Below are 15162 nucleotides of genomic sequence, written 5' to 3'. Positions count from 1 at the left end.
TGCATTCATGAGTCTAAATAATTACAGTGGAGCTTTTTGAAATGAATAAGATATTAGATGAATAAGATATTAGACTGTTGTTCACAGGATGTAGTTATATTTCTGTTCCTGTTTACTTATTGTGCAACCTTGCACATTCTGTTATTTAATACACTGTTTGTCTAAGTTATGTTGTATCGTTTGACTGATCTAAATATGACACATATTGTACATTGTGCTCACTCATGTCAGCTCAGTTGCTGTGCTAGTGAGGGGCCTTGGAATCACTAAATTTGAGTCTCTTGCTGTTGATGCCAAGTGCAACTTTTGTGCTATTCGTACATGTATGTAGCAATAATTTCTACTTAATTTCTAAGACCTGGAGGCTTTCACAGGGAAATAGTAATTGAAAAATGATCTGCACAGTCTGTGTAGGAAAACAGTAATTTTTTATTAAAAACACAAGATTGTGCTGTTGTTAAGATTAAAGTTTAATTGCTTTTGTGACATTCCAGTTTTATGGTCTTTTTGCTGTCTCCTTTACAATCTGGGAGGACTTCTTAGATATGTAGACACCATTTTCCAGACTTTCATTTAGCAGAACAGCTTACATTGGACACAGTCTGAAAGACAGACCAACCCTACTCTCTCCCAATACCCTAACCGAGTGAGAGAATAGAGAATCAGATCTAAAGTTTTTTATTTGAGATAAATAGAACCATAATAAACTATTCAAGATACTTATTCAATTTTACTTATTTTTCCAATATATTGAGTAAATGTGCAATAAAACAGAACCAGCTTTGTTTGGTTGGGTTTTTTTAAGTTTAGCCTTTTTGACATATTGTTGCATGGTTTTGGGTTACTGCAAAGAGCTCCATTTTCATCTCCTTCATCCTGGATATTGATTGAAGCTAAACATTCAGGATGAAAGGAGTCAATGCAGTCACTACTTGTTCACACCATTAAAAATTGAAATAGAATCCAATCCAGAAGCTATTCTGGTCTTGTTTTGTGGATTTTTTTTTCCTTAAAAAATATTAGTTCAGACTTCAATACTACATAGGAATATTTTCATCATTAAATTTATTCTATGCAGTTGTGAAACTGTGAAATTTTAAAAAACTGCAAAGTATATAAGTAGTCACAGTATATAAGTAGTCATATAAGTTGTCACAGTATTTAAATATCAGTTTGCTAAAATACCCCAAGCTCACCAGGAATTAGTCTTACACTATTGTATGTAGAAACCTGGATCCTACAGGATTTGCATGAGAGGTGAATCTAAGCAGACTCCTGACTAATTACCTTCAAGAGCTTTAAGAATAATGGAATTCCTCCTTAAATGCAATGGAAAATTTAGGAGGAAGAAAAAAGTTGTACATAGTGTGTGAGAAAGATGGGGTCTACCTCACCTAAAAAGTACATAAATGTTATGTGTCAGTTTTATTTGCTTTTCTAGGTTATCTGTTTCTTCTGAAATTAATGCCTAAATTTGCTGTGTAGCCAGTGGGAAAAGTTTTTCAAAGGTCTTAAAGTGATGTTTTAAAATTCACAGGTCTCAGTTTAAACAGGCAGGCTCTCTTTTTAAATCTTTCCAGTGTTTAAATCTTACCTTCCTGTTACAGGAAGCAAACCTTTTGGGTGAACTTAAGCACTTAATTTATGTGTGCTGTAGTCACCTAAAGGGGAGGTGCACCCAGGTGCCTAACTTAGATTGTCTGTATCTCATAAAGAATTACTTCTGAAATAAAAAAAGTAATGCTCAATCTTTGTGAAATTGGCAAAGTAATTGTAATCTTTCTGTTAAAAAATATATTAAAAATTGTAGTAAATTAATGATGTAGCTATGTTGCATAATCAGTTGTGGTAATTATATTTTTAATTACTTTACCCTTAGGACCTGATTCTGATCTTGTTTCCATTGGTATAAAGCAAGGATAACTTAGATAAAATCAATGCAGCTAAACTAAAATATAATTGATGAGAGGTCAGAATTGAGCCCTAAATGGTATGCTAAAAGTGGAACTATCAGATAGCTAAATGGGTTTATAATTTTTGCAATTGACATTTTCCTGTTCTAAATCTCCAAGAAGTTAACCTTTGGATACAGAACTTTGCTTTCCTTTAGAATCTCATAGTATTCAGGGAAGTGAAGCCACTAGAAAGCCTGTTTAAAAAAAAAATATTCTTTCATTAAATGATTGATGTGTTTCCAGCTTAATACATTTCTTCTTGAGACAAATCTTTAAACAAAAATTTCTGGTGAGCAGAACCTGGAGAAGCATTTAACCATAGCATGTTCTCAAATAACAACAAAAAAAAATTCCCCCAAATCCAAAGTTCCTGTAAGCAGTAAGAAGTTTTAGGAACTAATGTCTACTCAAAGGGAAGAATATTTAAGATATTTTTGAAATTATGTACAGAGTTTACTCTTTCTGTAATAGATGGTAGGGATAAGTTTTTTTTAAATCATATTTTTATCATATGTAGTTGCATAAGCCCTATAAATATATTACAAGTTTTATTTTTTCGGTGTAAAAAATAAAATAAAAATATTAAAGATATTTTCATATAAAATTTGTTCACTTTAATTTTAAGCAAATATGCACATTATACCTAAATCAGTTTTTGCTGTTGAATAGTGAGATGTTAATTTTTGTTGTATAGTCAAGTCAATCAAATAGCTTTACTTTGCAAAATGCATTCCCCTGAAGATAAGGGGTTCTCCTGCTTTTGCACAAGAGTATTTTTTGAACAGCTAGTGCAAACATCCAAACTTACATCATTTGGGACAATCAACATTGTATCAAATGGATTTTTTTTCTCAGCTGACAGAATGTATATGAATTTTTGTACATCAGGAGAAATTTTGAATATTGTGTTTATGTCAGTGGCTGTTCTCCACAGCGGTGATGTTGCCCTGGCCAGTGAAACTGCTTCATCTACAAGTCCTGACCTAGGGAAACATGGGCTGTCTGCTGTGCCTGGCCTTCTTCTCATGGACATGACTTTCCCTCCTGTGCATAGTCAACATCTTCAGCTTTACTGCTTCTGATATTTATCTGAAGAAGTAAGCTTCTGATATTCTGTAGCAGAGATTCCCAGACAGATATTTATCTATCTTCTTAAATTCTAGAGATTTATTGCTATTTGGGAGAAAACCAGCCCATAGCATGAGAGAAAATGCAAACTGTTCTTGCATGGAGTTCTTCCTGTATTCCCTGTGAATATTACCCATGCTGCTTTCAGAAATATGCCCATTTTTAGCAGTGACATTATGATGCATTTCACAGGAATTTGGAAGGCTGAAACAGAAGTTGTTATATATTTGAGAAATGTTGGTAGAGTGATTTTTTTTTCCCCACAGAACAATTATATTTTTGGAAGAATCAATTTGATCAAACCTCTGGCACATAATTATTGTTTTGTGCTGACATCTTTATAGAATATTTATATGTTTTTTTGTTAATATTTGAACAATTGTTTTTAATTTTTTTGGCATGGTGCTTTGATTTCAGATTTTGGTTGGCTATGTCTGAAGCAAAATGCTTTGCTTGGAGACTGGAATTCACTCAGTTGTGTCTTGGACATCTTACACTAAATAAACATAATCTAACTACTCCATAGGCCTCCAAAGCCACTATTGCAAGTCACCTCATACTCTTCTATAAAACTAAAAATTTGTTTTGCTGAAGTACAACTAGACTGGCAAACTTAGCTATGCAGTCGCAATAAGAATGTTATAAGGGGGTTTTGTTATCATTTTTTCCCCATGTGTAGCATCCTTGAAGCTGACATCTATTTGTGGCTGAATAGATGACAGCATGAAATTCAATTACAGCAAACAGTCTCAGTCATTACACCTGTCTGCTTCCAGAGAAAAGTATTTGTAAATTGGTTTTTATCCTTCTGTTCCCTAAAACCTATGTCTGTAATTGACACTTGCTAGCAGAGATGACTGGAGACAGAAGGAGAACATTATGTGTCTGAGTACCCCACCAGGGAAAAGAGTATCCTCATCTTTGGAGAGTTTTGTGGTGTTTTGTTTTCTTTAATGAAGAATAATATCTGTGTGCCAAGGATTTACTGCAAGGCTGGTGGCAGATGTTTCTCTAAAAAAAATAGAAAAAGTTATGAAAGATGAATCACAAAATAACACAGGACAAAAGAAAAAGCTAATTAACATAGAAATATTTCTTCTGCAAAGGAAAACAAATGCTTCAGGAGAACAAAAGCCCCTTTCTGTTATTTGTAAGGCTGGTTTGTTACTCTAACACATTTGTAAGAATCAGGTTTGTGCCTGACATGTCAAAACTTATTCACAAAACAAGAGTTGTGGATATCTTGGGAGACGACGTTGTCACTTGTTACGCAACTCAGCATCCGTTCAGCACTGATTGATGCCCAAGTTGCCAGTTTTCAAAGAAATGAGATGCAGACATAACAGTAATATTTGTACCAAATGTCAGGCAGAAGAAACAGGGGAGTTCATAGGATAGGTCTAGATGTAGACTGTGACCAGAAAAAAAATTGAAACATGATAGACAAGCTGTCAGCCCGATATTTCTTAACTGTTTCATTTCTTTCTGGTAGATTCTTTTTCTTTCTTTCTATGGGCTTCCTTCCTCAGAATTTTGCCAGAATAGACAGCTTACAGAACTGATCTGGCAGCCAAGTTTTGAGTTTGATGAAGAAATTACCAAACCATTATGTATTTTAAATGCATCAGATGTTTAAAAGCTATAGACTATTAGTAAATCACTACATATTTGGTAATAATGCTATTGGAGCATAAGCATTCTTAGAAATTTGCTAGTCATATTAGGGGAGATTGGAATGTATTTATTGTTTTTTTCCTCATGGATCCCATTCCACTCAGCATATTTTATGATTCTCATTTTTTAATTGATATTCGACAGTTTGAGCAACTACTGCTTCTCTTCCTTTCTGTAGATCAGCAAGTATTTTGAGAATTTCTCAGCCATAAAATAATGGCAAAACATGTGATGGAGTAATGCAGTCAAGTATTACTTGACTACCTTGCCTGTTCCCATGTACTCATGACATCCCCAGGTGGCTCAGAGAAACTGTGTGTGCCTCTGCTGATGACTTACCCAGCACTGTAAGCACACTGTTATATTTATGAGCTGGAAAGTAAAGTGTGTCAGCAAGGAAGTTAAAATGGTTTCTCTGTAGGATATTGTTAGTGTAAAATATCTGATTTATTTGGGTCTTTTTTTGAATGCTGCAGCTTGTAAACACAGTGGGGAATTTCTCTGCCATTGATCCAAAGCAATGGGTACTAATGGCATAATACTGTGGTACTCAATAACCTTTTATCATGGGCTGCTTTGTCATGTGGAGGCTTAACTGAGGGGAGAGAAACACGGTGTAACAAAACAGAAAATCTTGTGAATGTCTATCAATACATTTAATAATTTTCAGTTTAAGCGCTATCGTGATCTTTTCTGTTATCTTTTTGCATGAATAAAGATATAAAATAACATGAAAATTATTGTGCACATTAGTGTAAACATGAGGTGAAATGTAAGCATTTTTTTCTACGCATTTCAAGGACAAGCTGTGTCAGTTTTCTATTATGGCTTTAGTAGCACTTGAGTGAATGCTATGTTAAACTGCTGTGAAATTTTTCGTAATTTGAATAATTAATATAATAAACAAATTTTTTTTCTTTCCCACAAAAAAGATTTTGTATCTTTCTAAGAAACAGAATATATAAGTAAGGGAAATAGCTACACAGTAAATTGTTAAAATTTGACCAGTACCAGAAACCTGGTCAAGGCTCTTTTTGCATCAGACAGTTCCATAGAAGTAAGTAAAGGCATATGTCCCGAAGCAAGGGAGGGCATGTATCCTGAGGTATCCTGTTTCAGACCAGCACAAAAAAACAGTGTGGTTCCACATGCTGACCCCCAGATCCCTGACAGCAGCAGCTACAATTCTTCAAGGTGTATAATCTGTTTGCCTTCCACTTTTATTTAGTAATTTTAGCAATTCTGATGCCTGTTTCCCTTAAGAGCAAACCAGAGTATGGTTGGAGGCCAGGTTATGACTTCACTTTAACTCTTTCTCCCAGGAGCAAATCAGTGCAGAAAGGTGCCTTTTGGGTAATCTGGGTGCAGGACTATAATGGAATATGGGGAGTTTTGTATTCTCTTCCTGAACAGCCATTTAAGAGCTAACAACAGTATAATTTTCTGCTACTATTTCCATATGCATATATATATATATACACTATATATATACATGGGTTCATTTTACATTTGTTATGGATAAAATGCCAGATTACAGTCTCACTTAAAATAGATGTAGAGGAAAAACAACTCTGTTATCCAAGAATTTCTGCTAAAAAAAGACACAGCAAAGACATGTTAAAAAGAAATAAAATTGGGATGCCAATATCTCTGTTTTCCTATGTTTTTCATCTGTTAGCAATGTCCCCTTCAGGCTCAATACTCAAAACACCCTTCAACTGCTGTAGAACACTGTTGCAGAAAAACCCTTTATGTCATGTAAAACTTATATTGGGCCCTAAGATACTGTTTTACAAGGATGTAAAATTGATCTCATTGCTGCTGTAGGAAAAGATGGTGGGTTTGAGTGATTCTTGTATATCTTCATGATGTGAAAATAAAAGATGCCAAAAGCCAAGTTGTTGTCCTTTAGGAAATGTCGTAAGGGTGCTATCGAAGTGACAGTGTTATTGTTAGACTTCAGCAGGTACAAGAGGAAGCTCAGATTGACTTCAGCACATTATTGCTGTTGTAAGATAAGGAAATCATTAAAAAAAAAGGTTAAGGAAGTCTGACAGCCCATTCATTCTTTAGAATTTGTATGGCAAGTCATGAAACTGGAGTTGCAAGCGTAGATTTGGTAGCATTTGTTAATATAGGATTTGTCCTGCACAAGGAGCATGTACTCCTGCTCATTTATGAAATTTTCTGTATGAAGTGTGACTGCAGGATTGTAAACCCTTCTTTCTAAGAATTTTAAGTATTTTGTTTTGTATACATGAACTACTAAATGCACAGGATGCTGCTTCTAGAGACACTGTTTAAAAAGTATCAAATTAAAAGTCTTCATGACTGACGCTGTTGGTGGAATTGAGACACATTCAATATTCAGGACTTTAGGAAATCACTGAGAAATGGATAGGTATGTTCCTTTTGCTGACTTATCTTTTTTCAGTAAAAAGATTTTTACTCATTTTGTGCTAGCAATTGGTATATTATGCCTAATTCCTCTTATATGTTAAAGTCCAGCTTCACATATTTTAATTTTTCAGTTTCTATTGGTTTGTTGTTGTTGTTTGCTTGGCATTTTTGTTTGATTGGTTTTGTTTGTTTGGGAGTTTGTTGCTTTGCTTTGTTTTTTTTTGGTGGTGATATGTTAAGATACACCTGTCTTTGCCTTCTAGAAAACACACTATGGATCAAGGAAAATGTTAGTCTTGAGAATTGGAGAATAGCTAAGGATTGGGACTAAAGGCGTGAGCAGTATTATATTATAAAATTTTCAAATTACTCTGGACTAAAAGTAGCAATTTCCAAAACAATTGCTACAGTTTTCTATACCTTAATATTTGCCCATATTAATAATGTACCACATGCTTGGCTTAGCAGTATGGATGGAGCACATCAGTCTACCAGATGCAACATTCTCTCTGGAAGAGAATATATCCTTGGAATATCCTGCTCTTTTTGTCACCTCAGTTTTAACTTTTTCTATAACTTGATCTGAAAATGATGACCAGCTTGAAATCTATATAACTTAAAGGCTTTATCAGTAAAACCCAGCACAGTTATATTTCTCAGTGGCTGTGATGTTGAAACCTGGGGAAAATCAATTTTTTCTTTTGCTGAATGGTATATTTGAAGCATTTCAAAAAGGTGAATGAGAGTGCTGAGGGCCTGTCATTCTCAAAGTACTTTCTTATGCTGCGTGTGTAGGTACATCTGCCTGTTAGCCCTGAGAGGCTGTGTGTGTTTGATGCATTGGATGTTGTGTCAGCAGGAAGGAGAAAAAGAAGAGATGAGGTATATCAGAAAGAAAGTTGATAGCAAATGGTGTTTTGAACAGTCTGTATCTCTCATGTAATATATTATGGAAATAATAATTCTGTCAAGTGATGCTTCATTGCAACCTGAAGTGATACAGTAGGGATTATGCATGCTCAAGTCATTCAGGACTGGGTATATAGTTGTCTAGAAATTCTGTAAGAAGTGTCTTTGCCATGAAAGACTTTGTTAAAGATGCAGTGGCAAAGGTAGATTACTAGAAGAAAAACACCCTGAAGTAGTTTATTATTATTATTGTTATTATCATTATTGGTTTACCTAGAAATGGGAACAAATATGTTATTTTTAATCCTGTTGTTATGGAGTTGTTTTTTTGTTTGCTTTTTGTTTGTTTTTTTTTTTTAATTTACTTCCCTAATTTATCTTGTACTTAAGGATGAATTGTATTCTTTAACTCATTTTCAAGCTTGCTCAAATATAGTTGTTTCAAAACCATAAAAAGTTGTTAATTGATTAGCATAGATAGGCAATGAGAAGTTGGCTGAAGGTTTAAAAGGATATGTCAGGAAGTCATAAAAATAAAACATGAATGTAAAACAATCTGTAAGAAGGCCACAGACTGAATACAGAGGAAATTATTATACTAGAATAAAGAACAAAATGCTTCTGACCTGTATACTCTCATTAAGCAGAGATCAAGAAATGCAGCCCAAAAGGCGGGATAAAGATAGCCTGCTCTCTCAATGGATTGGCTTATGTGGCTGATCTAGTTTGAAGAGATTTCTGTGCAGTGAAAACAAACTGGTGTTCCTTGCCAGAGGAGGATTCTCTGGCTTCAGTCAATTTAATGATTCCCTTCTTCCCCTGAAAAACATGGGGACTCAAAACAAGGTTAGATAGCATGCTGCATTTTAGGAATCTCACGTGGTATGGGAATTATATACAACATAATTGTCTTCAGAGCTGCTAACATATGCAAGGTTGGACTGTAGGTTTGGATTTTCTCTTCTTCCTCATGTGGTTCTTCCAACAGTGGAAGGTAGTACAACATTTTTTTAGTTTTGGTTGCAAAAAACCCAAAACAAAAACAAATTACCAAAAATCCTACACACAAACCCCAAACCAAACCAAACCAATTTGAATTGCAATGTTGATAATCTTGCAATGTTGATAAATCACTGGGATTTTAGTTTGAATGGAAATTCTTTAAGAATGGAATATGCCTGTTTATTACGTACTTTGTACAGGTGATAAGCAGGAATGTTGCACAGTGTATTTCATTACCTAGATTAAAATCTTTCCCCTCTCTCAGTCCCTTCTCCTTCACATTCCTGTTCCTTTCCCACATACACAGAGTTAACTAATATCAACTTTATTTTGCTTCACTGCTTTAAGAAAAATGAATGCTGTGGCCAACGGAATGAAAAAATTTGATAAGCAAAAACAAAAAGCAGGAAACAGGGAAAACAAATTCCAGTGACCTAGGTAATATAAAATTGTTCAATGATAAGTACCAACATCAATATCAGACATCTAGAAATGTAGGATTAGCAATTTGAGGTACATTTATCTGGATGAGATAGAAAGTTACACATGAAACATAATGACCTCTCTGAAATTCATTCAGGATGCAGAGGTACTTATTTAGGCAAAGAAGACAACTAGTTAATCATGTCAAAGAAAACTAGACAGTAAATTAGTTTGCTGCATTCTGGAGTCCTAGCAATGCAAAATAATATATTTCAATAATTAAAGAGTGAAAATACTCTCAGCTTTTAGAAAGAGAATGCAAGGAGAGTGAGACTGATCCTGGCTTTTTGCAGCAACCCATGTTGCTGGTCTGATACAATTTTATGATTTTATCATTTAGGCAGCCTAAAGTAAGAGATCTTCAACTTTGATTATATTGATTATATACAGCATAATAGTTCATAATGAAGATTATCATGCATGGCTTCAAACTCTAATTTTCACGTATTCTTGGAGCCTACAATATGCAACTTACATGAACATACATGTTATAATTTTTTTTAAATCCTAGAAACTTCAAAACTGCAGTAAGAAGTTAACAATCCAATTTATTTTTTCAGAGGATTGTTTTCTTTATTGAGCTTTAGGTATTTTATAATATATAATAATTTTATAATTATATAATAATTTTTATAATATATAATAATAATTTTGTCATCATGTTTTTATAATTGATACAGCAGCGTGGATTATAGATGTTTTATGTTATTTTAGAAAACTAGAGAAAGTGAAGAAAACCTTGTTGCTTGGGATAAGAATCTGATTTTATCTGAAGAATATATAATTTTTACATAATGAAAGCTTTATATACAGTTCTGAAATAAGGTGGTGTTTTTTTACCTAAAAGATTTAAAGTTTTCAGGTTTTTTAAGCAAAAATTTCAAAATAAAATCAGTATTAGATTCTGTGTTAGAAAAATATATAAATTTATCTCTAATATCTTTAGTATTATCTCTAGTATATTATTTCTAATAAATTTATCTCAGACACCTATCCTGTGTCTGAGTCTGCCCCAAGACCAGGTCCTTATCCATGTAAATGGCATCTAGCTTTTAACTGTAGGGGGCTGAGGGTCAGGTCCTCTTGTTCTTTATCTTTTGCATGAGCAAAATTGATTTCCACTAAACTGAATGAGAACAAGATCAAGTTCTTCATGGTTCCAATACCAGAGTTGTTTTTCGAAGTGCTATAGTTTTATAGGACTTCTGTTCTAAATTCAGTGTGTATATTTGAGGAAGACTGTGATATTTGACCTCCTATGATGCTGCACATCTGAAAAATATCTGCTGTCCTTCTCATTAAAAATAAGTTGAGAAAGTGAGTTATTTTTTCAGTTTCTCACAGTTTATTACATTCTCCATTAAATATTTTTATATGAGAGTCAATGTCTCTATAATGCTTTTATATTGGGTTTGGGGTTTTTTAATTTCAAAAAGTGCTTGTTTGCGGGCAATATTTATTAGGAAACTCAGTGTGTGTACATGTGTGTGCATGAAGCATGCATTTATTTATATCTCCCTAGAGTGACTAAGAGGAAGACAGTGTCACCTTTGTTCCATGAGATCTACTCCTTAAATTGTCTTGCACTTTCAAAAATGCTAAGACCAAATACAGAAACTTATCTCTAAAGAGTAAATGTCCTGGAGAGGTTGGAACAAGTGAAAAAGAGTGGGCTTAGTCTCTTAGCAAAGTCGTTTTCATCACTGTCATGTCATAATCAAATAATGTGAGAGATTATTTCTAAGCAGAACTAGAATTAGTCATATCAAATCAGCCTAAAATGTGATTTTGCTTCTAAAATATTATTTCTCTTTTTATGTGCATTTCAGAAACATACGCAATAAATATTTAGACTCTTAATTTACCACACATCAGTCTAAAAATTTATTTGCTGTCATCATCAGAATTAATTTCCTTAATTGTTTTTCCTATCCCATCAATCTCAGTTTTGCACTAACTCGAACAATGACACCTTTTGCTCTTTGCACTTTAGTTAGATTTATAAGTTTATGAACAGTAATATGGATCTGCTAGAATATTCATTAGCTTTGAATTGTGAGCTATGAAAAGGTGCTTTCTTTTACCTTAATGAAAGTTGCTCAGCATGAGGTGGATCAGTAATGACATTTGATTTTAGCCATCCAACGAATTTGCTTTTTATTTATTGACACATCTTGTCCAAACAGCTCCCTCGCAAGTTAGTGGCGTAATGAAAGAAAGAGTGCTGCAGAGGAGCGTGGAGCTTTCCTGGCAGGAGCCAGAACATCCCAATGGAGTCATTACTGAATATGAAATCAAATATTATGAGAAAGTAAGTGCTAAGATTATCTGTAATGTGCAACAATGTGTTGTTTGCTTTATGTTGTCTTGCTGCATTGTGGAACAGTGTTAAAATCATCAGCTATCAACTACCTCATCTCTCCAAAGTCAGTGATTTTTCTTGTTTTTAATAACTAGCTAAATCCTGCCATTATTATTGCTATCATATGTCTCAAATACTGCATTTTGGCATACTAAAAATGAAATATACACTTGAAATCTGCCTTTCTTTCCTTTTTTATTGTTAAATTGTACTTGGATATTTTTTATCCTTAAATTCCTGTTTTCACATCTATTCTACATTGTGCTTGAAGCTTTTTTCATTTCCTTCTGTACCAATGTAATTCTAGTCTTGAAATGATGTATCAAGTACAACTCCCTACTGCATTTTGTATTTTGTTATGAGCTGGGCAGCTCCTACTTGATGTCTGAAAATTTTCAAAACACTTCCTAGACTTTTAGGAAATAAATATTCCTTATTTGTCCTTTTAAAAAGGACCAGGACTGTGAAATTTATCTTTCACTTTTTCTCTCAATGCAATAATGAATTGAAGGCTGCTTTTCAGTAGTAGATGAAGTGATCTCTGTTTCTAGTAGAGTGAAATTGCAATCTTACTGATGTCAGTCGGAGTTTTGCCATTCATTTCAGCATGTCCAGGGCTTCATTCATGATAACTTTGAAGTACTGCAGAATAAAAAATTTCTGACAACCGTAAACTGGATGAAAGCAGAGTGAAGGCAGGTTGTGCAGTTCGACATTTGTCATGGGACTCAGACTAAGTTTGGCTGCTCCAGATTCCCTGGGAAATTGCATAACATAACATATTCCTAATCTTTATAAAACATTCTGTGAAAAAAAAAAATTGAATTAAAATGAAAAAAAAATGAATAAAGGGACTCCTTTGTGGTCACTCATGAAGACATTTCTGCAGGCAAGGTAACAGTACCCCTATATCAAAAAGAGCATGTCATCTTACTAGGTAACACAAAATTAGGTAAATTCAGCCCAGATTGGATGTAATATCAAGTGTCATATTTCATTTTCAGTGCATCACAAATACACTTATCAAAAGATCTTTATATGATTTGGGAAAGGAATAAAATTTTTATTTTTTGAGGCTAACTTAGAGTTTAAGTTGTTCATTCTAATGATTCTTATAACAAAATCTAACAGATAGATACAGATAGCTGAATAATTCTTTGGAAGAAATTTTACTAATTTTAGCAGATGATTTTTGTCCCTCGAGCATGTGTGTGTACATACACATGCAAATAAAGTCCAAGTATTTTTTAAATGTTGCATATTTATCAAGGGCAAAACTGTCCCCTGAACCAAAAAAAAAACTTAAAAACTTGAGAACCCAAAAACCTTGCATTACTTTAATGTGCAGAACAGTTTCTAATCTGTTCAAATAAAATAAAAAAAATCAATGGGTAATGTAAAATGACAGAAAAATTACCAAGAGACCCAGCTTTTTATATAATGATAGCTTTTAGAATGTGGCTTTTATTATTTTCCCTATATATTCATTTTAAATAACCAGCAGAATTTCATTGCCAGTTTTCTCTGTGTTTGCAAAGAGAAAAACTGATGTTAAAGTTGTTTTATTTAATGGAAGGACATATTCCAGTATTATACTTAGTACAGTGAAATTAATAAGAGAATTAAAAGCTCATTCAGACAGTTATGTTGAATGTAACTTTTTATGTAACTTTAACTGAACTATGTAACTTTAACTGGACTATGTAACTTTAACTGAAGTAATTTTTGCACAAATACTGAAATCATTGTTTTCCTTCCAAAAAATGCATTTCAGCTTTAAAATTAATTCACAGTCTTCTTGCTCAGAATGAGAGAGGCCATGTAAGTTTTGTTTCACTAGTTTAAAAGAAAAGAAAGATAAAAGGATTTGAACTTTCAGCTCCTTTTAGACCCAAATTAAATCAAACATTTTTTGTCATTCTGAAATACTCCGATAAGTGTTTTTTTCACCTCTCACTTTTGGCTAGGGCTGGAACGGAAACGGCCGGAAATCTCCAAAGTAAGCCTGTTCTGTGAGATTTCTAGTGCAGGTTATTTTTATTTTTTTGTTATTTATTTAGTTTTGAATACAAGGACTGTTGGCAATTCAAATAAGCCTCGTTTATGTATCAAAACCTAAACTGAAATTCCACTGTGGCTTACAGTCCTGAACCTTGCTGTTTATGGTTTCCTTACACTCTTGTCTCATTTCTCAAGCATTCCTGTTCTTTCTCACATGCCAATATACATTCTGCCGAGGTCGTCACTTCCTGATGAATAAAACTCTTTTGGAGAAGATATGGAAAATTGTTGCTAGCTAAGACTGTAGGCTTGCTCAAGTAACAGACTGGGCAAGAACCAAGAGAAACCCTTACTGAATCTGAGAAATCATATATGTTCTTTATAGCCCTGTATGTTCTGTGTGGTATTTCAGCAAAAGCCTTTGTTGCTTTACTGACTGTGACAGGGAAGGCTCTCCATCACTTTTAGCTAGTGAAATATTATTGAAATGAGTTACAGATTTATTTTTTACCTCTGTATCCATCTCATTAGCACTGCTGCGTTCGGCTCATGCTTGTCTGGTCATGTGGTGCATTCAGATGGTTGGTTAATTCATCTCTTCTGCCCTTCAAATCAGGGTTGCATCTGCCACCAAAAATCAACAGGGCTTCACATATCTATGCTGAAACATAATCTGTGTCAGTAAATGTGATGAATAAGTATAGCTTTTTGAATACTCTAATGATCTGTGATATAGCTTTTGTACTATTTGAAAGTGAGTTATTACTCTTAGGGTTTGTAATCTTACAGCTTCAAATTTGTGGAGTGTCATACTGAGCTTCTTTCACTAGGTTCTTCTTTAGGCCTTAGAGTCTAAAACTGAGAAAAGACTAAAAACCAGAGATGAAAATCTGAATGAAAACTGAGTTAAGGACCTCAGAAATTATGCAAAATCCAGCCAATTATAAGTTGGTGATATTTTTTTAGAGGTCATAGAAGGGTACGATGTCAAAGTAATGATGTCAGAGTTTTTCCATTCAGAATTCTGACAGCTATAAACTGAATTAATGCAGAATGAAGGCAGATTGTGCAGCCCTATGTTTGTCATGTTCTGACCATGAAAGAAAAATTTCTCTGTCCTTGAACTGTAGACATCACAGATTCCCCCAGAAAGCTGTGGTTGAGTTATTTCTCATCAAAATTTCACAAAATTTAATCAGAGCCAAAAAAAAATCTTTTTTTTTTTTTATTTTTTGGATGTTTTCTGAG

General features: G+C 33.8%; 1 protein-coding gene across 8 annotated transcripts in view; it reads left to right on the top strand.

Moving 5' to 3' along the window:
* The window catches only part of EPHA7 (EPH receptor A7), a 164030-nt gene that overhangs the window by 106811 nt on the left and 42057 nt on the right, over positions 1-15162 (top strand). For all 8 annotated transcript variants that reach the window (XM_068184078.1, XM_068184084.1, XM_068184081.1 and 5 more), the window contains one exon: positions 11738-11862. In XM_068184078.1, the coding sequence (XP_068040179.1) occupies positions 11738-11862 (125 nt within the window). The remainder of the gene's footprint in view (positions 1-11737; positions 11863-15162) is intronic.

Source organism: Anomalospiza imberbis, chromosome 3, assembly GCF_031753505.1.
Source record: "Anomalospiza imberbis isolate Cuckoo-Finch-1a 21T00152 chromosome 3, ASM3175350v1, whole genome shotgun sequence".
Classification (NCBI taxonomy): Eukaryota; Metazoa; Chordata; class Aves; order Passeriformes; family Viduidae; genus Anomalospiza; species Anomalospiza imberbis.
Note: the sequence above shows the minus strand (reverse complement) of the source record. Positions and strands in the feature narration are given on the sequence as shown.